Source organism: Rhea pennata, chromosome 5 (assembly GCF_028389875.1).
Source record: "Rhea pennata isolate bPtePen1 chromosome 5, bPtePen1.pri, whole genome shotgun sequence".
In the NCBI taxonomy this organism is placed as follows: domain Eukaryota; kingdom Metazoa; phylum Chordata; class Aves; order Rheiformes; family Rheidae; genus Rhea; species Rhea pennata.
The window spans coordinates 67,432,509-67,456,959 of NC_084667.1; the positions used below are offsets into that span (position 1 = coordinate 67,432,509).

Sequence of the window (24,451 nt, forward strand, 5' to 3'; positions counted from 1 at the left end):
CTGTTCTCTCAGTTCCCCACTGCCCCTCTGTGGCCAGGCAGAGCCCATACAAGATGGGTGGAAAAAGACTTGAAAAACAGCCGGGCACGGTGGCTGGTGCCTGTAATCCAAGCTCCTGGGAGGCTGAAACTGGTGGACAGCTTGAGCCCGGGGGTTCTGGGCTGCGGCGCGCTATGGCGAGCGGGCGTCCGCGCTAAGCTCAGCATCGATATGGTGTTCCCCGGGGAGCTGGGGGGCCCCAGGTCGCCTAAGGAGGGGTGAACCGGCCCAGGTCGGGAACGGAGCAGGTCAAAGCTCCTGTGCTGATCAGTAGCGGGACAGCGCCTGTGAATAGTCCCCGTGGCTCAGCCTGGGCGAGACAGCGGGACCCAGTTTCCTTTTGCTTGTTCAGGCTATCGGAACTGGAAACGGAGGGAAAGAGAGGGACAGAGGAGTCGCTAGAGGAGTTAAATAGAGGAATAAATAGGGGAGCTCTAAAAGGCGAGGACGAGAGCCCAGAAACACTCTCTTACGTGAACCCCTTGATCAAAGAGAAGCCCCGATGCTCCTCAACCCCCCAGCTAGACCTTGCAGCGCGGCAAAACCCCAAATTGCTGTTTGCGTGAGAAACCAAGCAGCCGTGGAGGAGGGCTCTCCCGTTCCCCGGGGCAGATCTCAGCAGAGGGACCGAGCAGCGGCAGCGGGAGGGCGCGGGGGAGGCCTCGCGTGGGCCGCCGCCACCGGGCCCTTGGGCGTCGCGCGGCGGCTGGGCCGGCGCCGGGCGCGGTGGCGCGCGCCTGTAGTCCCAGCTACTCGGGAGGCTGAGCCCGCCGGATCGCTTGAGCCCAGGAGTTCTGGGCTGCAGTGCGCTATGCCGAGCGGGTGTCCGCGCTAAGGCCGGCATCAATATGGTGATCCCCGGGGAGCTCGGGGTCACCAGGTTGCCTAAGGAGGGGTGAACCGGCCCAGGTCGGAAACGGAGCAGGTCAAAACTCCCGTGCCGGTCAGTAGTGGGATCGCGCCTGTGAATAGCCACTGCAGCGTAGCCTGGGCAACACAGAGAGACGCGGGCTCTTTTTGAGCAAAACCCCGACGCCTTTTGCACCTTTTTACCCCTTTTTCACCCCGCTTTTGCCCCGCGCCCGCAGCGCCTCCTGCCGGCCGCCGCCCGCCACGCACCCGCTACGCGCGGCGCATGCGCGAGTGGCGGAGGGCGCGGGCCGTTCCGCGCAGAGGAGGATTGGCGCGCGGCGCGACCCGTAGCCACGGTGGCGCATGCGCGCGGCGGCGGCGGCAGGGGTGGGGGGCGCCGTCGGTGAGGGGCGGCGGCGGCGACGCCATCGCCATGAAGTCGCGCTTCAGCACCGTCGACGTCCGCGCGCTGCTGGCCGAGCTCCGGCAGAGGTAGCCCGCCCAGGAGCGCCCCGGGCCCGGCCCGGCGGTGCCTGTCGTCGTCTCCGCCGTCCCCAGCGCGCGGCCCGGCCGCGCTGCCACCGTCCGAGCCGGCCCGCTCGCTCCCCCGTGGGCCTGCAGCCCCCCTCGTGGGCCTGTGGCGGTCCCCGGGCTTCTCCCTGGGCAGCGCTCCGTGCTCTGCGCTCCGCGAGGCTGCGGGGAAGGCTCTGCGGCCTGCCCCGGGAAGCCATGGAGCCCCTCGCATCCGTGCCCGGTTCACCGCGGAGCTCGCAGACCCCTCTGGTGCCTCAGGGCAACGCGCCCGCCCAGCCCCGCTCTGAACAGAGTCACCAGTCTGGCGCGCTTCCGTGCTACTACTGGGATCACTGGTGTCCCGTGCTGGCAAAGGGCTCCCCAGCCGACTCAGAGCCAGCTTGCAGGAGCAAAGCACTCAGAAATGTTACTGGCTACGTTGTGGTGCAGCCCGGTGCGTTGGGACTGTGCTGCTGTGTGCCCCTGCCGCAAAGAGCTGTGCTAGCCGGAGCCTGGAGGGTTTGCCTGGCCTCCGCCCTGCATTGAGATCCAGCAGGTCTTTGGTTGCAGCTGGAGTGTCAGCAGAGACTGTTCTTGCTTTTAGGGACTTTAGTTTTTTTGCAGTTAATCCATTAACAGCAGTTTTTCTATTTTTTGGTTGTTCAGCTTCCAGCTCATTCCATTAATCTCTTTGCTGCCTCTTCAGCTGCTACTTGGTAATTTAGCATCACTTGCACTTGTGTGTGTTTTGATTATCCCTGGGATTTTTCTGATGCTTATGAGATTTGAGTATCATATTCTCCAAAATATTTTTTTTTTGACAGCTTACTGGGAATGAGAGTAAACAATGTTTATGATGTGGATAATAAGACATATCTTATCCGCCTTCAAAAGTAAGAACTTTAAATTTCTTTACACTGTTACTTTACATATGAAAGCTAGATTCTTTGTGTGTATATAATTTTGTGTTGATAGATGTCTGGCTTTTCTCGCTAGTTTTCACAAAAAATAATTAATTTTTTTTTGATAAAATATGGTAATTTTTACTCTGGAATTTCTTGAGAGATAGTATATGGTAGAGCTTTTGTGAAAAGGGCAAAACACTGCAGAAATACGCAAAAGGCTGAATGTGTTAAACATACACAATTATCGTTGTTTCTTTTCGTGGAGAGGGAGGAGAGGAGTTAAAGCAATGCAGAGCAACACTCACATAAGTGATACTGGTGCCTGGGCCATGTGGTAGGTAGGGCTTGTGTCGTGTTAGTCACTGAACTGTCCATTCCAGTGTTCTCTGGGAAGGACCCAATGGTCATCTGCTTGGCTCCAGTTGTGTTAGAGGATGTTTTACTTCATTGCCTGGGAAGTGCTTTGCTTGGTGAAGTTTTCTGTGAACAGTCTGTCCCATTAACTTAAAATTTGGATGTCTTTTTACTGTCAGCCTGGCTACAGCAGTGTTTGATAGCTTTTACTGTTCTAGGCAACAGTGTTTTTGTAGATGATGTGCAGCTAGCTATGGCCCTTTGGTCTCATTCTGGTGCAAACTGGTGTGTAGTAAGGGGTGGCTGCTCGCGTACCAAGTGGCAAGTCTTTATCTTGTTAACAGACCGGACTGCAAGGCCACACTGCTGCTTGAATCTGGTATACGGATTCACACAACGGAGTTCGAGTGGCCAAAAAACATGATGCCATCTGGCTTTGCAATGAAGGTAAAACTAACCTATGTTTTCTAAAAAAGACATATGTCTAAAAAAGACATCTGAGTATCAGAAAGCAACATTAATGTTCTTTCCTTGGATATACCAGAAAGTAGTGAAAGAATTTGCCTAGTGGGTCATGGTCAAGCAAGTGAGAGAAGACAAAGAAAGAACAGTTGTGGACTTGGGGTCACCTCAACCTCATTGACGTTTAGTGCCAGAAACAATGGAAATATAATTTTCTAAAGACCAGTACTAGTATCCTGAATGTTTCCTGGACCACTTGCACCTTTCAGAATTTTACTCTAGTGAAGTCTTATTGTTGCAGTTACATTGTCCAGATTTGTAGGCACTGTGCTGGCACAGCACCCTATATTAAACATTTCTTCGTCCAGTGTGCTGGACTTCAACATTTCAGATCTTGGTGTAAGCTGTTAGGATGCATTTCTGCTGTACTGAATCGTACAGGTCTGCTTAGGCCCCTCTGGATAGAGCCCTGTTAAAATGTCTCAGCAAAAATTGTGGAGGTATCTTTCCACATCAGGTACTGATGCAGCGGTAATCCTGGTTCCCTTTGTAAGATGAGCCCTTTGATTTTTAACTAGTTACTTGCTGGTTGAGATGGCATAGGTGACCTTGCTTTGAGTAAGTCAGTTAAACAAATAGCAGCTTTTAATCTCAAAAATAGCTTAATGTCAAGAATCTAGAACAATCATATTTCCTTTAAATATGAAAGTGTTATTGTTTTGTTAAGAGTTGTCTCATCTCTGTAGTACTAATATCAGCATTTTTAGCCTTTTCTGGAATTTGTCTGTATGAAGTAAGGACAGGTCAGACTGTCATAGGAGGGATTGTAGTGGAAAAAAGCAAATATGTTTCAGTGTAAAATATAAGCAGGTCTGTTTGCATGGTCTCATAGACGTTCTCTCTGTTGTCAGTGCCGTAAGCATTTAAAGACAAGAAGACTTGTCAGCGTAAAACAACTGGGTATAGACAGAATTGTGGACTTCCAGTTTGGAAGCGATGAAGCTGCTTATCACCTAATCATTGAGCTGTATGACAGGGTAAGTGAAAAGCCCCAGTCGCTTTGCTGTCTGTTTAAGACCATGCTTGAGCACGGCCTTTGCTAATGGTCGGCTGTGGTGTACTTACAGGGTAACATTGTCCTGACAGACTACGAATACGTCATTTTAAACATTCTGAGGTTTCGCACAGATGAGGCAGATGATGTCAGATTTGCAGTTCGGGAACGATACCCAGTTGATATTGCAAAAGCACCTGTACCTCTGCCGACTTTGGAAAGGTAGCTAGATGGTGTACATATAGGAATAAATGCAGATCACTGAATTGTGAATAGTGGTATGTCTTTGCATAGTCTTTTCATATATTACAGGCCATTTTGCACTTCTTTTTATAGAACTGAAAGTGTGTTGTTGCCTCTAACCAATAGAAAACAGTCAATAATACCTGTTGTTCATCATTTTCTGGAATGGCAACTCTCCATTATCTTTGCTAGGTTGACTGAAATAATATCAAATGCACCCAAAGGAGAACAACTGAAGAGGGTTCTTAACCCCCATCTTCGTAAGTAATCATGTTTCATTACAAAATGAAATGGACAACTTGTGTTATCTTTAGGCAATACTAAAAATTTGAACCATATCAAGCAGTCTTTTTTGAGATTGTTTATGACAGTCTGGCTTCATGTATATTTGAAAAACAAAGTAACAAAAAAACCAATTCTTTGGAAACAGATAAGATCTTTTTAATTCAAAGCCAATTGCATAGAGACAGGGGCCTTGCTGTGATCAGATGGTGATGAGGACCTGAGAATAGCTCTACTGGAGCTCTAACTCGATGCATTTTACCCAGGATCTTGTCTTCAGCAATGCTGAGCAGGAATTTAAGAATGTACAGTCAGGACAAGGATATTGTTAGGAAGTGACTGGAGGGTGCCCATGCTTGTCGGTCATGGAATGGGTGACAGTGTGGCAATACCGGGATGCTCTGTGCATCAGGGTGTTCCCTGTCAGCCAGGGAAAGCACGTCATGCCGCTGGTATTCTTGACTGAAGAAACAATTTTGACTTTGTGATATGGTGAGGACAATAAGTTTGGTTTATTGTCCAGATTTAGCTGTGATCCAGGTGCAGAGCTGCCTAGCAGGTACCCCCCAGACACCCCCCATTACTTGATTTGCAGACCTTAATATCCTTTTTCCCATTTCTCAATTCTCCTTTTCACTGCTATTGTCCCTTCCTTTCTCCAGCCTGGTCTCCTCTTAAATATACAACCTGCTGATGATTGCTTTTTCACGTTAGACTCAGTTTTGCTGTATCGCTACCCAAATTTGGTATTCCTGATACTGTTATCTGTCAATATTACCGGTGCGATTACCTAGATACTGTTGGCCTGGCAAGGTTCTACTCTCCAAAAGATCCATGGTTCTTTCCCTAAGTTATTGTGAAGTTTATTGATTTCTCACATCACTCTCCCTTAAGCACCTGCGAAACTGAGCCGTTCCTCATGACACTACGTGTAACTTATGTTACTTCTTGCACTGGTAATTGTCACATTCAGCAGTTTTGCATTCTGTGTCCTGTAGTTCCTCACATCCTACTAAATTAGCCTCACCTCAGACTAGGGTCTGGTCAGCAGCCCAGTGATTTGCCTGCAGCCTTAACAAATGCACTGATATTTTCCCAGAACAACCTCTCAATCCCAGCAATCTGTGTTTTAGAGACTTCCCTAGTAAAAGCAGACATCTTTGTATTTCTTAGCTTGAATTGGATTTTTCTCTTCTTGAACCTGTATGAACTTCCAGCATCCAAAATATCTTGTGGCAAGGTGTTCCAGAGCTTGCTTAAATGTCACATGAAAAGCCACCTTCTTTTGTTAGCTTTGAAACTGGTCTCGCTAGTTTTATTTGGTGCTCCAGTACTTGCATTGGAAGAGATGGTGAACAGTTGCTGTCTAATTACCTACCTACTCTGTGCCACTCATTTTATAGGTTTTAGTAATTTCTAGGCTGGCTAGTCTGCTGTTTAGCTTATATAGTTTTTCCTTGTACAATAAGCTGTTGTTGCCCTTCTCTGTACTTTTTCTAGCCCTACTGACTTTGAGATGGGGTAGCTAAAACTTTCTAGCATTCAGAGTGAAAATACTCCATGGATTTATACTGTGGCATGATTTTCCCTGCTCTGTTCAGTCTTCCCTTCCTAACAATTCTAACATACAGCTTGACTCTTTTGTCTTCATCAAGTATTGAGCTTATGTTTCCACAGAACTGTCTTTTTGGTCTTGTTCCGAAACAGTCATTAATAGTCAGTTGGGCCCTGTTATTGTACGTACAGAACTGGGATAGTCTTTCCTCATGTACATCATTTTGATTTACAGTGAGTTTGTCTGTCAGTTCTTTTATCTAGTACTCCCTGTTGCTGTGGTCTCCTCCGGTATTTCACAGTTGGCTGACTGTTGCCGACACAAACTCGGTTTCATCGGTAGGCTTTGCCCCATGCTCTTTGCTCCTCTTTCCTGAGCCAGTTGAAAAGTCCACGTTGACAAGCGTAGGCCCTGGCCAAGATTCTAGCAGAGCTCAGTTCACCACCCACCTGCCTCTGGTGTGTGCACTGACAGCTTAAACCTTCTCCCTGTTCGCTATCTATCTTTCAACCATTTTGTTATCCGGACAGAGGCTATCAAGTTCTCCTGTGCCCGCTTGTCTCCTGTAAGCGTGTTGAGGTGAGCCATGTTAAATGCTTTATGGAAATCTAAATAGACCTTATCTATTCAACCTCTCTTGTCTTTGTACTTTTAGACCCTGTTGTGGATTTATGAGGCAAAAAATGAAACTGTGTAGGCTCTTTTCCTGTATGTATTTGTCCAAGTCTCTGCTAGTTGTAGTCTTTAGGCTAAAAGAAATTGGTAGTTTCCCAGGCCTAGGGGAAGGGGTCCCATTCCTTTTTTAATTCCACCATGTTTCTGCTTTGCTTGTTATCAGCTAAACCAGGTTTCCCATTGCACCATCTTGTTTCTCAGAATTCATGTTTAATCTTTGTAGGAGGTGGTATTTCTGTGCTTTTGTGTGCTACTTCTCTTCACCCTGTTTGGATGGGGCTGCACTCGTTTCTGCTGTCCCTCATGTTTCACTTTTGGCTTTGCCAGCTCTTTGACAGTTCTTTTACTTGAAGATACAGGATTTGTATGACTTCACGCTTTGTAGTATCTTATCCCAAACCAGATGTTTTTCCATGCTTTTTGGGTTTCCTACACTCAGAAACTTCCCTATCCCTTTTTATCTTAAAGTTTTTTTTTATTCAATTTCGGCCCAGATGAAGCCCATCCATTGTGTACATCTTCATTCTGTTCCAGACCTTTTCCAGTTCTGTGTGATCTTTTAAGCATCTTTTGGTTTGTAAAATCCAATTTTCTCAGCTCTATGTTGAGACATGGCTGCTCTGCTTGGCCAGTAAGCATTTCTGAGCGCGGTGCCGTGGTCACCTACTTCTGCAGCGGCCTGGACTTTGTTGCATTCTGGGACCACAACACCTTCACTTTCCCCAGCCTTTCTAGGCATTGATTGTAGTTTCATGGCCTTAGTTTGTTGAAGCACTTGTGATTTTTATGTGAATACAGAATTCACTGCGAATGTTTTTGACAGCTGATTCTCCTTTTTTTTTTTTTTTTTTTTTAATAGCTTATGGAGCCACCCTCATTGAGCATTGCCTTATAGAAGCTGGATTTTCTGGTTATGTCAAAATAGATGAACATATGGAAAAGAAAGGTATGTAGGAGGTAATATTTTAAAGGCTGTACTACATGCTTAATGGTTCTTGTGTCTATGTGGTATTTTTTTTCCAAGGAGAGAACTAGTCCTCAAACCTGTAATTCAGACCATATAACTACATCCTATAATGTCTTTAGATTGGAGATCAACTTTGTTGTTAAATCTCTTGAATTGTGCATATATTAGAATTGCAATATCAGACTCCCCTTATGGTCTAAATGTTTTTATAATGAGGTATTATATTAAAGATTAGATGAACTCTCCCTGTAGAGAGGGATGTTTTTATTGAAATCCTACAGAGACAAATTGACATCAAAGTTTGCCATTACCTATGACAGGCATCATGGGGATTTGACAAAGCAGCAAGTTTATATTTATTTGGAAATTATGAATTTGGGTGGTAAAATCAGAATAGTGTTTTTCTCATAGTCTTATTTTTCTTGGGTGCTTTTGTTTTCCGTAAATCAAAAAGACTTTTTACATCTTCCTATTACACTGTGGTACTGTAATAAATTGATTTTATAACAAACAAACAACTTCTCACAGCTCCTGGTTTATGCTTTGCCTCTATAGCTTTATTTTTATAAGGTGCTAGCATTTGTATTCAAATAATTATGTTTTAAAATACATTTTTTTTTAATTTTAAAAATTCTGCAAATTGAAATGTGTGTGATGAGGCTCCTGTTCAAAGTGAACAGTAATTGTTGTAGTGAAGGACCAATGGTAAAAGATGTATAGGATTTTATTTTTGAGATGTATTAGAATCCTACTTTTAGAATACTTCACTAGGCTACATGATAACTTGAGTTTTCTGTTGCCATGGTTAGGTTGAACAGATTGCTGCTTGTGTATAAGTGGATGCACAGTTGCCTAGGTATTTTTGTTGATTTGCTCTTTTGCTATGTTTATATAAAAATATCTTTTTGTTCTAGGTGTTCTAAAATCTTCCTCCTCTCCTTCCTCTCTCTTTAGAAAATATTGAAAAAGTACTTAGTGCTTTAGAGAAAGCAGAAGAATATATGACGCTAACTGACAACTTCAGTGGAAAGGTAGGTCTCAGCTGAGCGGCTTGGTTATCAGTTATGCAGGAACTGAAGAGTTAAACTGGCAGGCAGGTAGTGCTCAGCATATATTCTGTGTGCTTAGGTTCCAGATAGTGGTGGGGAATAAAAATTACTTCCTTGCATCCGTGCAGCAATTAATAACTTCCAAGCATATTATATAGTTCCTATCAGAACTGCAGTTGTGCTCTAATAGCAAGTAGCACTGTTTTGCGTGTAAAAAATACATTTGTGTGGTAAGTTGTGGGGTGGTTCTGAAGTTTGCAAGAGAAGTGCGACATTTTTTTCTGGAATACACTGAAATAGAGAGGAGCAAGGGGTCAGGACTTCATTCAGTCTGTCACGTTTGCTAGTGCTACGAGGTCTCCCCTCTGGAACAAATTACTGTTTCATGCTGATGAGCAGGTTAGCACCTAAAACCTCCTGCCTTGCCAAGATAAGGGGATAGGAGATCCTTTTCAAAGGCAAATGCTGATGGCATTTATGTATTATTTTAGGGTTATATTATCCAGAAAAGGGAGAAAAAGCCAAGCCTGGAACCAGAGAAACCAGCAGAAGATATTTACACGTAAATATTTGAACTATTTGCTCCCTTTTCTGCTAGACTGTATAACTTAAATTAGTTTTCGGGTGATAATATCAACTGTGTATTTTACAGATATGAGGAATTTCATCCTTTCTTGTTTTCTCAACATTCAAAATGTCCGTACTTGGAATTTGACTCATTCAATAAGGTACAGTGCTTTTGCTGATACTGTACTTAAGTGTTTTAATAGACTGAAGCTAAAAAGTGTAATTAAAATACAGTGCTGAAGTTATTAATGAAAACATAGACCTTTGAGGAAGTAATTAATTTGATGGATAAGTGTTTTGTGTAGAAAAGGCCAAGCAGAATAGGACCTGGAGGCTATTGCTGGCCAGTGTCATCTTTATTAACTCTGTTAGATCCTGTAGCTGAAAATACGGTCCTGACTGTAGGTTTATATTGAGCCTGCATGGAAGTTGGCTATTAGTCAATCCAGGTTAGATGTATTTGTTATTGGAAAGTACAGAAGCTGAGTTACTGCTGAAGGTGAACAATCAGCACATTTACGCTTTTCCTGTGACTACTTGGAAAGGTTCAAGCAACTGATTTAATATTTCCTTGAGTGTTGTCCTTCTTGGGTGTTGTTCCTGACCTTGATCTCCAGAGTTGCTGTCTCGCTTTCCTGCCCTGCTTCCTGCCTGGATTTCTGTCATCATCTTTACAGCGTCAGTGGTCTAAGCAGCCTTTAAAACCTTCCTCTCCATTTGTTCTAAGCACAATGTCTGACAGCTGGAGCACCATACCAGGAGTAGTTCTTAAGCATACTTTCTGTTTTTTTCTGAACTGACCAATTGCTGAGGCAGGGATTCAGGACAGACAGGGCCTTAACTGCAGTAGAAGGCATCTGAAGAGCACACTGTGTGAAAAAGCAGGTTCCTTCTGCCACTACGACTTCTTAATACAGAATGAGGATCACAGTTCAGCCAGTTATTACTCATGTCCATGGCCCCAGTTTAAAGTGAGACATCTTCAGTGCTTTGCTGGACTAGCCTTGTGACAAGGTAAAAGAAAGGATGTTACTGAACCCTGTTTTAGCATCTGTCTCCTATATTAGTGCTGTGCCATCACCTCTCGTGAGGAGAACCTCATCTGTCTTCTGCTGTTGTTGGCACGGGTTAATGCAACCTGGAGATCCTTAAATCTGACTCTCTTGCAGGCAGCAGACGAGTTCTATTCCAAGTTAGAGGGACAGAAGATTGATCTGAAAGCGTTACAGCAGGTATGCTCTCAACCAGGAGTGGAGCAGCTGAGGTGTTTCTCTGAGCTTCAGATGCTTCTTCAGGGCATTTGGTTACATAGCTTGGGGTAGAGGAGGAGTCATTTACTTATTTTTGTTATAGAAATACTGAATTAGTGATGGTCATAAAGCAGGTTTCAAGCTATATAGCGCGGTGGTTGATTCTGTTTGGAATACAAGTGATAAAATTAAGAGCACTTCTTTGGAAACTTCTCTGCATCCCTTACACTGTTTTATTTATCTTAGCTAGAATGCTGTGCTGGGTGTCTCTGTATAGTGAATAGGTGACAAGATGCTGTTTTATGATTCATTTTTCCATATTTCTTGTTTTTGAAGGAAAAACAAGCATTGAAGAAACTTGAGAACGTCCGTAAGGATCATGAGCACAGACTAGAAGCTCTTCAGCAAGCTCAGGTAAGACTAGGATTTTTAACTGGGAAGGTATGTAATACTTCTTGAAGAGTTGCACCTGCTGGTCCTAATTGATGTGGTCAGAACTGGATCCCGCTGCAAGGCCTTCTGCTGTCCCTGAGCACTTTGCAGCCCCTCAGGGAGCCTAGACCTGCCCAGTTGGGCTTTGGTCCCTTACAGAAGCTTTGCACCTCCTTGGCCAAGAGTTGCTTGTAGAGCTCTGCTTGCAGGAGTCAAGCTGGTTATTGCCCCGTGTTACGACTTTAATACCATTTTTGGATTTCATTTCAATATTAATTAGCACTTTTAAAAAAATATTACTGGGGTTGTTTTTAGCTTGAATGGTGATAAACTTTTTTTCTTTCCTTAAGGAAATTGATAAGATAAAAGGAGAACTCATAGAAATGAACTTAGAGATAGTTGACCGAGCCATCCAGGTGGTTCGCAGCGCGTTAGCCAACCAGATAGACTGGACAGAGATTGGAGCAATTGTAAAAGAAGCTCAAGCACAGGGGGATCCTGTTGCAAGTGCAATCAAAGAATTAAAACTTCAGACAAATCATATCACAATGCTGCTGAGGTGAGTACGTAGCAGATCACCCATACCAAATGCAGGCGGGACTGACTGCATGCAGTGAGCTGGACAGGAGGCAGTTGTCTCTTTAGTTTCTGCATTGGTATTTAAGATATTCAGTTTTCCTTATATTAACATGAAAAGAACATGCAGCTGGTGTGAGCTGCAAGTTTTGATGCTGCTCCCTGCTTTCCTGTAGGCATCCTAATGAGTGAACTGGAAGTGATGTAGTTCCTGGAATGTCTTAAAAACCTCCTTGAAAGAGTAAAAGGCATGCAGTGTTGCAGGCCAGGTGGGAATGTATTTCAGTATGAGTTTGTCAAATATTACATACCTATAATCTTTCTCTAAAGGTGAGAGAGATCCTTTGTAACCTGAGCTGACAATATATCAGAATGCTAAAGATACAAAAGTGAGAATTTCTGTTTTATAGCTAAAACTTCTGGTATGAAAGTTCTGATATGGAAAAATGAACTTACGAATGTTTAGTTGTGTTATTTTCAATCATATTAGTATATTCCAGAATAATCTTGCTTTCAGGAGTTGTTTCTGTGTTGGCAATTGTGTGTTACATCAGTCTATTTTCCATCTGTTTTCATAGTGAATAATGATCACTTTGCTGATCACACAGCTTAGTTAGTCCACCAAGTGTTGAATCATGCATCCTTAATACAGATGACTGTGGAAATGTATTTCCCTTTATGAAGAACATTATTTTGTGCTGCTCCACCACCTTTTGCTACACAGACTCAGCACAGCTGCATTGACAGAATTTCACTGTGAGAAGGAAGTAAGGTTCCAACTGATTTGTGTTAAGCATATTTCATTAAAAACAGCAGAAGATATGTTTTATGAGATTTTAAACCACTGCAATGCTGTCCTGTTCACCAAAACAGCATGACGATGTCCATGCCCTCATTTCACATTACGATCAGGCACAGAATGTGTTGTGTTTGTCTTTGTTCTTTACTTTATGAAAATAGATCTTCACAACTGTTCTTTATTTTAAACCTATTTTTTTCTTTGGTTTGATAGCAGAGAGATATATTTTTTGTAAAGGTGGCTGGAGGATTTAAAAGAAAGAAATTACTTTGGGGAATGCTACCTCCTTGGATGGGAAATTTTCAATTTTTTTATCTTTCAGTTTTTGTTTTCTTTTTTCTTCAAATATTGGCTGAATCCGAGACAGAAACCTGCTTGCATATAAGGCAATGTGGGGCCTTCCTGCAGCTGTATAATGAAAATGGTATTAGGATTTTTTGGCCATTTCCAATCTTCATGAGAGAATAGAAATGCATTGTGCTAAGGTTAAAAAATAACCAATTTTCTTACCTTAATCAGTATGATGTTATGTTTTTCTAGGAACCCATACGTGTTATCTGAAGAGGAAGAGGAGGAGGAGGATGCTAATTTAGAAAAAGAAGAAACAGAAGAAACGAAAGGAAAAAAGAAAAAGAATAAAAACAAACAGTTGAAGAAACCACAGAAAAACAAGCCATTGTTAGTTGATGTTGATCTCAGCTTGTCTGCATATGCCAATGCCAAAAAGTAAGGTTTACGATGAATGCGTGCTTTGGTCTTAGAAGTTTCTGTATGTTTGCAGTTGATAGTGTTAATGTCATAGAAAGGGTCCTATGTGTATCTTTTTTTAGATTAAAAGTTAGAAGTTGAAATAGGTAGCTTGTCCTTAGTTCTAGGATGTATATTTTCCTTGTCCCAAACAGTATCTCACTATTACATAGCGGGTTGTCTCTTGGTATCATGTTAATTTAATTTTGAGTACAGTTCTGCACAGAGACATATGAAACAAAATGGCTTTTTGCCACACAGTAATCCAAACAGAGTGCTCTGTTTGTCTGAGAAGGGAAGTTATTTCATTTGGCTACTTTTCTCAGGTGCAGACTAAGATTTGAGCTAAAAATCACTTTTTCAAAACTGAACGTTTACTACAAATCTCAAGAACCATGAGAAGAAATACATTCTAATAGTGAGTGGACATGCTGAGATTTCAGATGTAAACAGACTTCTGTTTCGCAGGTATTATGATCACAAAAGACATGCAGCTAAGAAAACACAGAAGACAGTAGAAGCTGCAGAGAAGGTATTTCTTCGTATTTGTTCTTAAAAGATATTTAAAAGCAAAGCCCCTATCACTGATAAGGATATCACTTATCACTCATAAGTGATAAGTGGAAAAATCAGCCTTAGTTTAGATAGTCCTAATGAGACACAAAATGTAAAATTAACCAACCAGGGTTGTTTCTTTCTTGGACTGTTAAGATCACTGAATACAGGACTGCAGATCACTGCTGTATTAGCTGATTTCCATCAGTAGCCCAGTGAACACACAGGATGTTTGGTGGGGATACTGGCAGACCAGAACTTAGGGAGACAGAAGTGGAGAATTGTCAGCTATCTGATCATAAGGATTTTCATTACTTTTCTCAGGGGCACTACGCAGTGAAGATTTATGAATTTTTTAGAATTGCTGTTTTGTATATGCATGAGAAGAATATAGGCTTGTGCATAGCAGTCTGTAGAGCCTGCAGTCTGAAAAAAAAAAGAAAAAAAAAGTAATAGTTTACTACTGTTCAGTTTTTGCATTGGGGAACTGGGATCATTTTTTTTTTTATCTAAATAGGCATTTAAATCAGCTGAGAAGAAGACGAAGCAGACACTGAAGGAAGTTCAGACAGTTACCACCATTCAGAAAGCAAGAAAGGTCTATTGGCAAGTACAATTTCACTGTCATTATCTAAAGTGTTGTGAATGTGTGCAAATTCAAAAGGACTGTGACACGCTGACTTTTCGCTAGGTTAGAAGTAGCTAATTATTATTATATTGGCTAGTTACATTTTCTTAGCATTACAGTTTATATAGTCTCCTTCCAGTTGCTGCTTTAAGTTGCTGGCCTGATTTTAATAGTGCCTTTGCCTGGGAAAGTTCCTTTCAGTGGGACTCTACATAGGTTTGTGGTCCTGCTCTGTGAGTCACTTTGACTGTGAACATGAACTTGCATGGCATTTTTATCTTGAACAGAACTAGGAAGATGTGCTCAGTAAAAATAGGGAACTTCACTATTACTCTCTAGTGACCTTGTGTCTGTGAGGTAGTAATGGTAGTTTTAGAAAAATAAAGCTTTTTATAGTCTAATAACTAAATTATTAAAATAAATAGGCAGCTGGGCTTTGTGGTGACAGTGCTTGTTGTGTTGTCTCAAAATATCATTGACAGTGATGTTGCATTTGTACCGTGCCTTGTTTTCATGCTGTAGAGATACGAATGAATGTGAAACTTGATACAGGGTCTTTTACAAGTAATAAATACAAGATGGTTATTTTCAGTTTGGTACAAAACATGTCTCTGTAATGTACTCTTAGTCCTAGGTGTTTTTCACATAATGCCTTGATGCAATTTGGCAGGTTTGAGAAGTTCCTGTGGTTCGTTAGTTCTGAGAATTACCTCATTATCGCTGGAAGAGATCAACAGCAGAATGAATTGATTGTCAAGCGATACTTGAAATCAGGCAAGTCTGGCTAAGTGGAGTATATCAGTCTCTCTTTTACTTTCTAGTTTTATAAATGTACAAGGAGAACATGAAAGGAAATGTCTAGATTGTTCTTAAGCTGGTCTTAGATATGAGGGGTCTTTGGTGAAGGTAACTCCTAGAAATTGTGTTTGTTGTCAGTGGAGCACTGGGGTAGTTTGGTGTTGACCTTCAGCACTTGGGTAAGAGTGGGTTGGACAGACACCTGTAGGGAGCAAATGTGCTGATCATGCCTGGGGCAACAGGTATAGACTAAAAGGCTCCCAGATTCCCTTCCCATCTGGTTCTCTGCAGCCAAGATAGCCATTTTCCACGGGCATCGGGAATCTTCCCTAAGTAATCTATATAGTTACCAAACATGTCACTTTTCTTACAGGGGACATATATGTGCATGCTGATCTCCACGGAGCCACAAGCTGTGTGATCAAGAACCCAACAGGTACCTCGTCTGGAGCTCTGTTCATACTGCCCTCAAACTCAGCCAGGCCACCTTGTCTCTGCCCAGAGGTCCTGAAAAATTTATGCAACGAGTTTGGGACGTGTGGAAGTTGTAGAGTCGCATTCTGTTGCACGTGTTGTATTTGCTAATTTGCTGGATGCTGCTGTTGCAGGTGAGCCAATCCCTCCACGGACCCTGACGGAGGCAGGCACGATGGCGTTGTGTTACAGCGCTGCCTGGGATGCCCGTGTTGTCACCAGTGCTTGGTGGGTCTTCCACCACCAGGTAAGGACACTCGTGCATGCAAACAGGCCATTGGGTGGGAACAAAAGCGAGACTGCACATAAAATCTCTCTATATGGGAACTGAAGGATGTGGATGAAAGTTCTAGTGTTGGATACCATTCCTTGTGGGTTCTCCTCGGCTCTGCTGCACTGACATAAGGGTAGGGGTGGAGGGGTGACCTCTGATGTGACACGTGCATGGCTGATGAAATGTTACAAGCTTGGCTTCTTAAAGCAAAAACAAAAAAACAAAAAACCACCCCAAAATCACCCACAAAACCCATCTTCCTCTCTTCTAACAAAAACAAATTTTAATTTTTTCAGTCAGACTGTATTAACTGTATTAACTACAGTCTTGCTGTCTTCTTAGCAACTCAAGCATAAGGATTAAAAGATAACATTAAACTAAAGGTTGCAATGCTTTCAGTTGTTCCCAGTTTCCTGACTAACTCGGTTCTTTCAGGACTTTCAAAACGTAGCCCTGTAGTGTGTGATTGAACTGAAACATCTGTTAGGAAAACATCGTATAAAAGACAGGAGGAACCCTTTTGATACTGAATCCTGCAAAGCTGTTTCCATAAGCTAAAAATGCAGCTTGCTTGAAAGTTCCTTTTGCTAGTGCTATTACTAAGTGGTGCTGGTCTTTTGTGAAAGATACTCCTTATAGTATATCCTGCTGTTCTCAGGTTTCTAAAACTGCACCTACAGGAGAGTACCTCACCACTGGAAGCTTCATGATTCGAGGTGAGACACGAGGAAACAGTGGGATTTTAGCACTAAGCGTTTTGTCTGGAAACTCTGTGCTGTCTCACAGTGGCAACCACTGGAGATGTCCCCCTGTCCCTGTGGCAGGTGGCAGATACTACTCTTCTCCTCAAAATATGTTCTGAGTGGTTTAGACCAAACATCAGAGAGCTGCATCAGCATCTGCTAGCTGAGTAGAGGCACTGGAGAGAAGATGGTTAGCTAAATTGCTCTCATGTTTCTCAAGTTTTGTTGTCATCCAGGAGCTGGAACAAGCCCCAGTATAATTTCTGGCAACCTAAAGTCTCTAATAAAAATGAATTTTGAAAATATGTTATTTAACATTGCCGTTAAATCTCCTTATGGGAATCTGTCTTTGTTTTTCAGGGAAGAAGAACTTTCTTCCTCCTTCATATCTGATGATGGGGTTTAGCTTCTTGTTTAAGGTACTGCTTTCTGTGTGCAGCTCTTGCTGTTTCTTTTAATTTGGCTCAAGCTGTGGGAGGCTTACTTTCTAGTTTTTGCTTACCAGTATTCCCAGTTACTATTCTTCCCACTGGGACAAATCCCATAAAATACTACTCAGCAAAAATTACTCTACTCTTATTTCCATTTTCCCCAATTTGCAGTGAAGTTCATTTAAAACAGACAGTGTAAACATTATTGCCTCTGCTAGACTACATTACGAGTTCTGTTTGAAGCATATGTGTATTTAGGGGGAGACTGCTGACTATGCAGTTATTCACGTCTCCTCGCTAGCTTTACTTTTGAGGTAGCCATACTAGGTTTAAATGTCCTGGTTTAGTTTCCTTCCCATAGGAGTGTAAAAAGCGTTCAAAGAGGAGGAATACAATCCTGAGCTGGTATTCTCTGAGGAGGCTAGTGAACATCACTGGAACTGGTACCAGCCTAATGTAAAGTCACCTTTGTTGTTAGGTGGATGAAAGCTGTGTTTGGAGACACCGAGAAGAAAGGAAGATCAAAGTGCAGGACGAGGATCTGGAAAAGGTCTCCAGCAGTGCCAGCGAGCTGGTGTCTGAAGAAGTGGAGCTCTTAGGTATGATGGAGGGTGTGACTGGAGCACTGTGCGCACTGCTGACAAATGGAACCGTCTGAGTTTGTGCTTACATTGTACCTTCCTTGCGCTCTGTAATGGGGCAGTCTGGTGTTCCTAACGTGAACTGTGTTTTCCTCACCTGTGTGCCCCAGAAGGAGGAGACAGCAGCAGTGAAGAGGAAAAAGTAGAGTGTCAGGAGGCACCAGAAGATGTGGAAGCCCCATCTGAGAGTAATCGTGGTGAGGGTGTTGCTGACCCTGACCAGGGCACAGTAAATGCACCTCCTGTGCCAGAGGGGGCCTCAGAAGAGGATAATGGAGAATCTGAAGATGAAGTGGAAGATCTAGAGTCAAAGAGTGAAATGAAGGAGGAAGAGATAAATTACCCGGATACAACAATCGACCTGTCACACCTTCAGTCGCAAAGGTAAGTGAAGGAGCAGCTGTGTTTCTCAGCAGTGTGGGCCCTTCTGAGGATCTCCAAACTATTAAAATGCTGTCTTGACCTGCCAAAGCAAGGGCAGCGATGAGCTGCTCTTGATTCCTTTGCTCGGTTCTGCAGGATGCCAGAGCACAACCTGCCCTGGGGTAGTACAGCCATGCTCTGCACCTGTTTCCTGCTGCCTCACTACTTGCTTTAGACCTTGCTGGCTCTTTGGCTGCTCTTTGTCACTCTTAGGTGTCCCTAGCGCTGCTTTTGCTCCTCAGGAGGCACCATCCTCCTCCTACTCCTGTTCAGAGCTGCTCTGATACCAGAAACTGAGCCTTGGGGTCGCTTCTGCTGTGCTAAGTGGGCGCTGAGTTACTGCTCTGCATTTGATTGTGATATCCCTGGAGTTCAAGAAAATGGCACTATTTAGAGGGTGATAGGAGAAGGGATTGAGCAGATGGAAATGGGCACGTCTTGCAGGGAACACTACAGATGATTAAGACTATATGCTTGGGAAGTGAACATTAGGCTATCTTTGTTGCGTGTGTTTGTGTGTGTACGTGAGACAAGCTGGCAGAGATCTGAGGACCTGCTCTGTAAACTTATTCCCAGTCTTGCTGCCCTTCTCCCTTCACCAAAGCTGGGAATTTCGAAGAAGAACTAGAAAGTTGAAAGCCGTTTAACAGAGTGGCCAACATCTAGGCTGTGGAGGTGTGTGCAGGGCTGAGCTGCTCTTCATCCAGTGACAAGCTCCATTTCAATTTCCCCACAGATCCTTGCAGAAAATTGTCCCCAAAGAGGAAGGACCCGACTTGGTAAGGTCCCAGCTCAGATATTTTGGAAAGAGCAGCATGAACTGCCACTGGACATGGTGTGCTTTAACCATATTTCACTTTTTAGAGTGACAGCAAGTCCCAGGGGCGAAGACATCTCTCTGCCAAGGAGAGAAGGTGAGAGCATCTGGTTGTCTGAATTTCCTATTCAGGGCACGGGGGAAGAACATGTTTTGTTTCTCCCAGTCTGGTCCCTGCCTGCTCTTTGGGGGAGGCAGGGCTTGCCCAAAAGGTCTGCAGTGCTGCCTTGTGCTCTCCACAGGCAGGATTGCTGGGCGAGGGCAGGTGAGGGGGGCCGAGCTGCAGGGTGACTGAGTGAGCTGGGAAGGCCTCACAAAGTCCTGATCAGTCCAGAGGAGCACCTGGATTGTCCATCCTGCGTTTCCAAGCTGGGTCCTGCCCATGGTTGCTTCTCTGTGAGCTGGAGCCTGTGAAATGATGTCCTGAGCTGGGGACAGGGTGGACATTGCCAGGTTCTTGCTGTGATAACAGTTTGCCTTCCCTACACCTTCCTGCCTCTGAAACAAGCCTGCTGAGGTAGCAGAGACGTTTCCCTTGCCAAAGTGCTGCAGTGGGGGTGTGAGTGGGACTGGAGAGCAGGGAGTGGGTGTCAGCCCATTCATTGTCATCAAGAGGTCCCAAAATCCACCTTCCCCGAGGTTTGAACCGGGTGATGGGAGCCCTGCTGACACAGCTGTGTTGGAGATTCTGCTGTTCGGGGGTGGAGGCGTGTACATGCCTGTAGATCTAGGGGCTTATGGGCGGTGGCTTTGCCACGTGAAGCGGAGCACAGCCTTACAGGACGGCAGACTGGTCCGTGGCCAGCCTCTCTGCCAGCACAGCACTGCTCTGTCGAGAGCCATGACCTGGCAGCCCCAGGGCTGGGAGGCTCTGGAGGCAGCTGGGCAACGGAGGGGCACTCGGATGGGGCCCTGGTTGTCCTTGTTGGTGTGTCCAGCTGCAGTGGTTAAAGCAGAGCGCCCGAACAGCAGGGAACCATTTTAGCTTAGCGTAGCCGTGCTTTCTGAGGAGGAGGCAGCCTGGCTGTGAAATGCCCTTTCCAGTCTCATGGAGAGGGCTCTGGTCTGGGTGACCATGACCATTGTTACATGGTGGGAGAGCTGGAGCTCCGGAGAAGAGGAATGAGGGCTCAGTGAGGCATCCTAACTCTGGGAATGCAGCGACTCTCGTCCTTTGGGAGCGTGGTTATGGACAGACAGCTTCTGGGGCACTCATGGGCTCAACCATATCTGGCTTCTGGTTTGAGAGGTTTTGCTAAAGAGGAGTAATTTCCAGGGTATTTGCCTCGGGTTCCTCTGTAACTCTGTGGCTGGGAAGCAGGGTGTTAAAGCTGACGGAAGAGTAGCCCCAACAAGAGGAGCTGTGCTGAGTGATCATTTGCTTTCCTTAGAGAATTGAAGAAAAAGAAGCAGCAAAATGACTCTGAGAACTTGGAGCCACCTGAGGAGAAGCAGAAAGAGATGGAGACGCAGCGTTCCCCTGCACCCAACACCGATAAGGGTGTCCCAGCCCCACAGCCCATCAAGCGGGGCCAGAAGGTAGGCAGGGATCAAGCTTCTCCTTGAGCTGAGCTGTTCCCCTGTGAGGTGTGGGCTTGTCTTCTCCCATCCAGGCAGTAATTCCAGCTTTCTGTCAGACACTCACAGCTGCTTTGAAAGAGGCTCGGGAGACTTGGAAGCAGTGTGGATGTGGGGAGAGTGTTTAGGTTTTGGCCTAGGAGTGAAAATCTCTCCAAAAGTTGCTGTTTCTAAAACTATTGCTGTGTTTTCTTCACAGAGTAAAATGAAGAAGATGAGGGAGAAGTATAAGGACCAGGATGAAGAGGACCGGGAGCTCATCATGAAGCTGCTGGGGGTGAGCGAGAGGAATTCTGCCTCACCCTGTGTGGCGGTTGTCTGAGTTGCTGGCTCTAACCACCCCTGTGTGTAACTGCAGTCTGCAGGGTCGAACAAGGAGGAGAAAGGGAAAAAAGGGAAAAAGGGGAAGACAAAAGAAGAGCCAGCAAAGAAGCCACAGCAGAAACCCAAGGCTGCGCATCGGGGTGCCGGAGGGGCCAAGGAGACGCCGCCAGCAGGAGTCCTGCTGCATGAGTCGCAGGACCCAGCCTTGGAAGAGCAGCAGGACGAGAAGGTTAGCGCCATGCTTGCCTCACCTCTCCCGTCCGTGCGTCTGTCCCTCCCCTCTGGCTCTCCTGGAGCTGTGTAGTGCTGTCCTGCCCGCGAGGCCGAGCAGCTCTTGCTGTTCTGGGGCACTGGGGAGAGCAATGCGCCTGACGCCAGGTCTCTGGGAGCGCATGGGTTTCGAGAAGTACCAGGAGCCCCCGGAGCAGCGTGTGTGTGTGCCGCGCCCCAGCGCGGCGGGGTGGGCTGGGAGGGGATCGAGCCTTGCCAGGCTGCAGCGGGTCTGGGTAAGTCAGTGGCTCCCAACCGGTGCAGCTGAAGTGCAGCTGAGAGCTCTCGATCAGTTGTTATGAGACAGTGTCTCTGAATCGCAGCCCGTGTCTCCTCCCAGCTCGGCGCGGGCCAAGCAAATTACTTTTTCCTTAAAATGAGTTACGTTTCTGCAGTAAGAATGTGGCTTTCTGTGGACCGCTGCATAAAATAATTCAGTTTCTCCAGGGGGACAAAAGCAGTCGTATGTTCTTTTTAGCTCTAAAGTCTCCTTTGTTTGTGTGCACAGGAGGAGCAGGACCAGGATCAGCCGGGAGCTGAGGTGAGCGCTCCTGTCTTTGAAACTCGGATAGGTGCTGAGGGAGAGGCTTTATCCCTGCTCGAAGCTGGCAGCCCTGCTGTTGCAAGGGCAGGGCCTGAGGCTCTGGCCTGGCTTCCAGCGTGGCACGGGGGTTCCTGTGTCGAGCCCGCTGGAACAGTGTGGCTTCGCTGTTAAACGTTAAAACGCTTTTTGCCTCCTATTGGCCAAACCAGGTTTCTTGTGCTTTGAAAAAAATGAAACTTTTTAATTCCTTGCTTATCACATATATCCCCTATAGAAACTAGGCGTTGGCTAAATAGAAGTTTGTCTTTGCCTGATGAGGTCTTTGTATCCCTCAGCAGTGGTGACCCTGAGTGGGAGGAGGGTGACACAATATGATACAGTGCAGAGTTTTCTTAGCATTAGGAATTCATTTACTTAAAATTGCTTTAGAGCTTTCTGTAGTTATAGGCTGTAGGTGCAGCCCACAGCTGAAAATGAGTTGATTTCTTTAACAACCCCTTTAATCAGGGAGTTTCATGGCTGTCTTGGGGGGGGGCCTTGGTCACCCTGTGAAGCTATGACTGTGTTTGGAGGTCCCTGTTGGTTCGGCTCAGCTCTGCGGGGAGAGCCTTGAGCTGCTTCCGCAGCGAAGCAGGTTGGTTGGGGTCGGTGCCACTGTCTGGTTTCGCAGGGCGGATCGTGTCGCTCTTCCCTTCCAGGATGGCGAGGCCTTGCTGGACTCCCTGACCGGCCAGCCGCACCCCGAGGACGTACTGCTCTTTGCGGTGCCCATCTGTGCTCCCTACACGGCGATGACAAACTATAAGTAAGTTGCAGCACTTTTCTGTGGAAGAGGTTTGCTGGCAGCCGGCACGGCGAGGTGGGAACTGCCGTACGAGTTACAGAAACCTTTTCTTTTGCAAGGTATAAAGTCAAGCTCACTCCAGGCACCCAAAAGAAAGGAAAAGGTATGGTTTTAACACACTTGGATCCTTTTCAGTGCTCTGCCTGTTGAAGTTAGCACACTTTTTAAATCTTCTTTCCTGTGTTTTTACAGCTGCAAAGATTGCCTTGCATAATTTTATGCAATCTAAAGAAGCTACTGCAAGAGAAAAAGACCTGTTTCGCAGTGTTAAGGTAACTAGTTTCTCTACTTGCTTTTGTAAAAATTTAACTTCAGCAGAAAAGAATTCACTTGTGTCACTTTGGAGGTAAAGGTGTCCGAAAGCAAATGTGCTACTGCTTTTTTTTCTGCTGTGCTGTGTTTTATTTCTCGGAGCAGCTAGGGAAGATGCGTTGTGTAGGCTGGAACGGATCAGTAGGTATTACCTAACCAGTGTCACTGGGCGTTAGGTTTCTGTACTGTGCTTCTGTTGATGCAAATAACGTATTTGACAAAGCTTCATCTTCCGGGAAGGCCTCGAGGGAGGGAAATTCCCCCGCAGCTGGCAGCACGTGGGAAGGACGGTGGCACTGGGAGTTTGGCCAGGCAGGTTCAGGGTTTGGGGCAGGGTCCTGGTGGGCAGCTCGCAGCGGCGCGTGGGGCCCTGCGTGCCTCTCTCCACGCAGGATACGTCCCCTGCCGCTGAGCAGGCCAGAGCTCGCCCAGAAGGCGCCGAGGGCTGCAGTTTGCTTCCACCCTCCTGCCAGTGTCCCCATCTAAACTGAAGGCAGCAGCCTGCAGCGCGCAGGGGGCCGCCGCCGGGCGGAGAGGCAGGGTCCTCGCTGGACTCCTCTCGCGGATCCGTCAGCCGTCTGCGCCGCAGTCCGCCTTGCCCCCGGCCTGCGGTGCTGCTGGGACTTGCCATCCTCAAGCGTTTGTTTCTCATTGGATTTGAACGATCGCAGTGTAGGAGGCCTCTGCTGATTAGGAGTGACTATGATCTGACTGTTAGGGGTGACCACTGTATTGAACTGCGTCAGACGAGCCGCTGCCTTTCCGCAGAGCACTGCTAGAAAAAGCACAATTAACGGTTAACAACCACCAGAGACCAGGCAGCGCCCAGGGACTGACGGATGAGCGCCCAGGAGCCGCCTGTACCATCCTAATGGAGCTAATGCGCAAAAGCACCGCAGAAACCCACTAATAGGTCTTAAATTAATAAACCAGAGAGAGCGAGAGCAGCAGCCTGACATCAGCCCGATTTTCTTTGCGGGAAACGAGCAGGAATGCTCAGAGCAGGAAGCACGTTCGTTCATGCCAACGGTCAGAAACGGGAGCCGGGGCGGGGAGAATGATGCTCTTACGTCTTCTTCTGTTATGCACCATTTCTCATGTTGTTTTGTAGGATACTGACTTGTCAAGAAATATTCCTGGTAAAGTGAAAGTGTCTGCACCCAATCTCCTGAACAGGAAAAAGAAGTGAGTCAATACGTGTTATTTCCTGTCACCAACTACCGCTGCTGCTCAGCCAGAATCCAGCTGCCTCCAGAGGAGGGTGGGAGACCTACCTGGACGGCCAGCAACTGGCCTGACTGAGCCTCCGTGTTAGCAGGCAGACATGGACCAGTTCCTGCTTTGTGGTTTAGATGGACTCTAACAGCTCACTTGGTCCAAATAGCATAAAAACATGCAAGTAAATTACTGGCACTTGGTCAGTGACGTAATCTCAAGCTCTTCTTTAATGCTTTGAGTTTTGGTGCTGAGCACT

At 45.6% G+C, this 24,451-nt stretch overlaps 1 protein-coding gene across 1 annotated transcript; it reads left to right on the top strand.

Moving 5' to 3' along the window:
- The first annotated feature begins 1,287 nt into the window (after positions 1-1,287).
- NEMF (nuclear export mediator factor) lies at positions 1,288-24,407 on the top strand. The gene is made up of 33 exons (XM_062577801.1): positions 1,288-1,383; positions 2,229-2,297; positions 3,008-3,110; positions 4,037-4,162; positions 4,253-4,401; positions 4,615-4,682; positions 7,794-7,880; positions 8,856-8,932; positions 9,442-9,512; positions 9,603-9,678; positions 10,687-10,749; positions 11,104-11,181; positions 11,550-11,758; positions 13,115-13,300; positions 13,790-13,853; positions 14,394-14,482; positions 15,175-15,278; positions 15,676-15,738; positions 15,911-16,023; positions 16,709-16,766; positions 17,154-17,212; positions 17,703-17,823; positions 17,976-18,249; positions 19,025-19,067; positions 19,153-19,202; positions 20,497-20,644; positions 20,883-20,960; positions 21,042-21,236; positions 21,786-21,818; positions 22,520-22,626; positions 22,725-22,768; positions 22,858-22,937; positions 24,089-24,407. The coding sequence occupies exons 1-33, from the start codon at positions 1,325-1,327 to the stop codon at positions 24,164-24,166; spliced, it is 3,222 nt and encodes a 1,073-aa protein (XP_062433785.1). The 5' UTR covers positions 1,288-1,324; the 3' UTR covers positions 24,167-24,407.
- The last annotated feature ends 44 nt before the right edge of the window (positions 24,408-24,451 follow it).

Excerpts from the sequence above, each read along its gene's own strand:
- NEMF (XM_062577801.1), top strand. The coding sequence starts at position 1,325 with ATGAAGTCGCGCTTCAGCACCGTCGACGTCCGCGCGCTGCTGGCCGAG. Across the intron at positions 4,402-4,614 it reads CCTCTGCCGACTTTGGAAAG|GTTGACTGAAATAATATCAA; the intron begins GTAGCTAGATGG and ends TATCTTTGCTAG. Across the intron at positions 9,679-10,686 it reads AATTTGACTCATTCAATAAG|GCAGCAGACGAGTTCTATTC; the intron begins GTACAGTGCTTT and ends ACTCTCTTGCAG.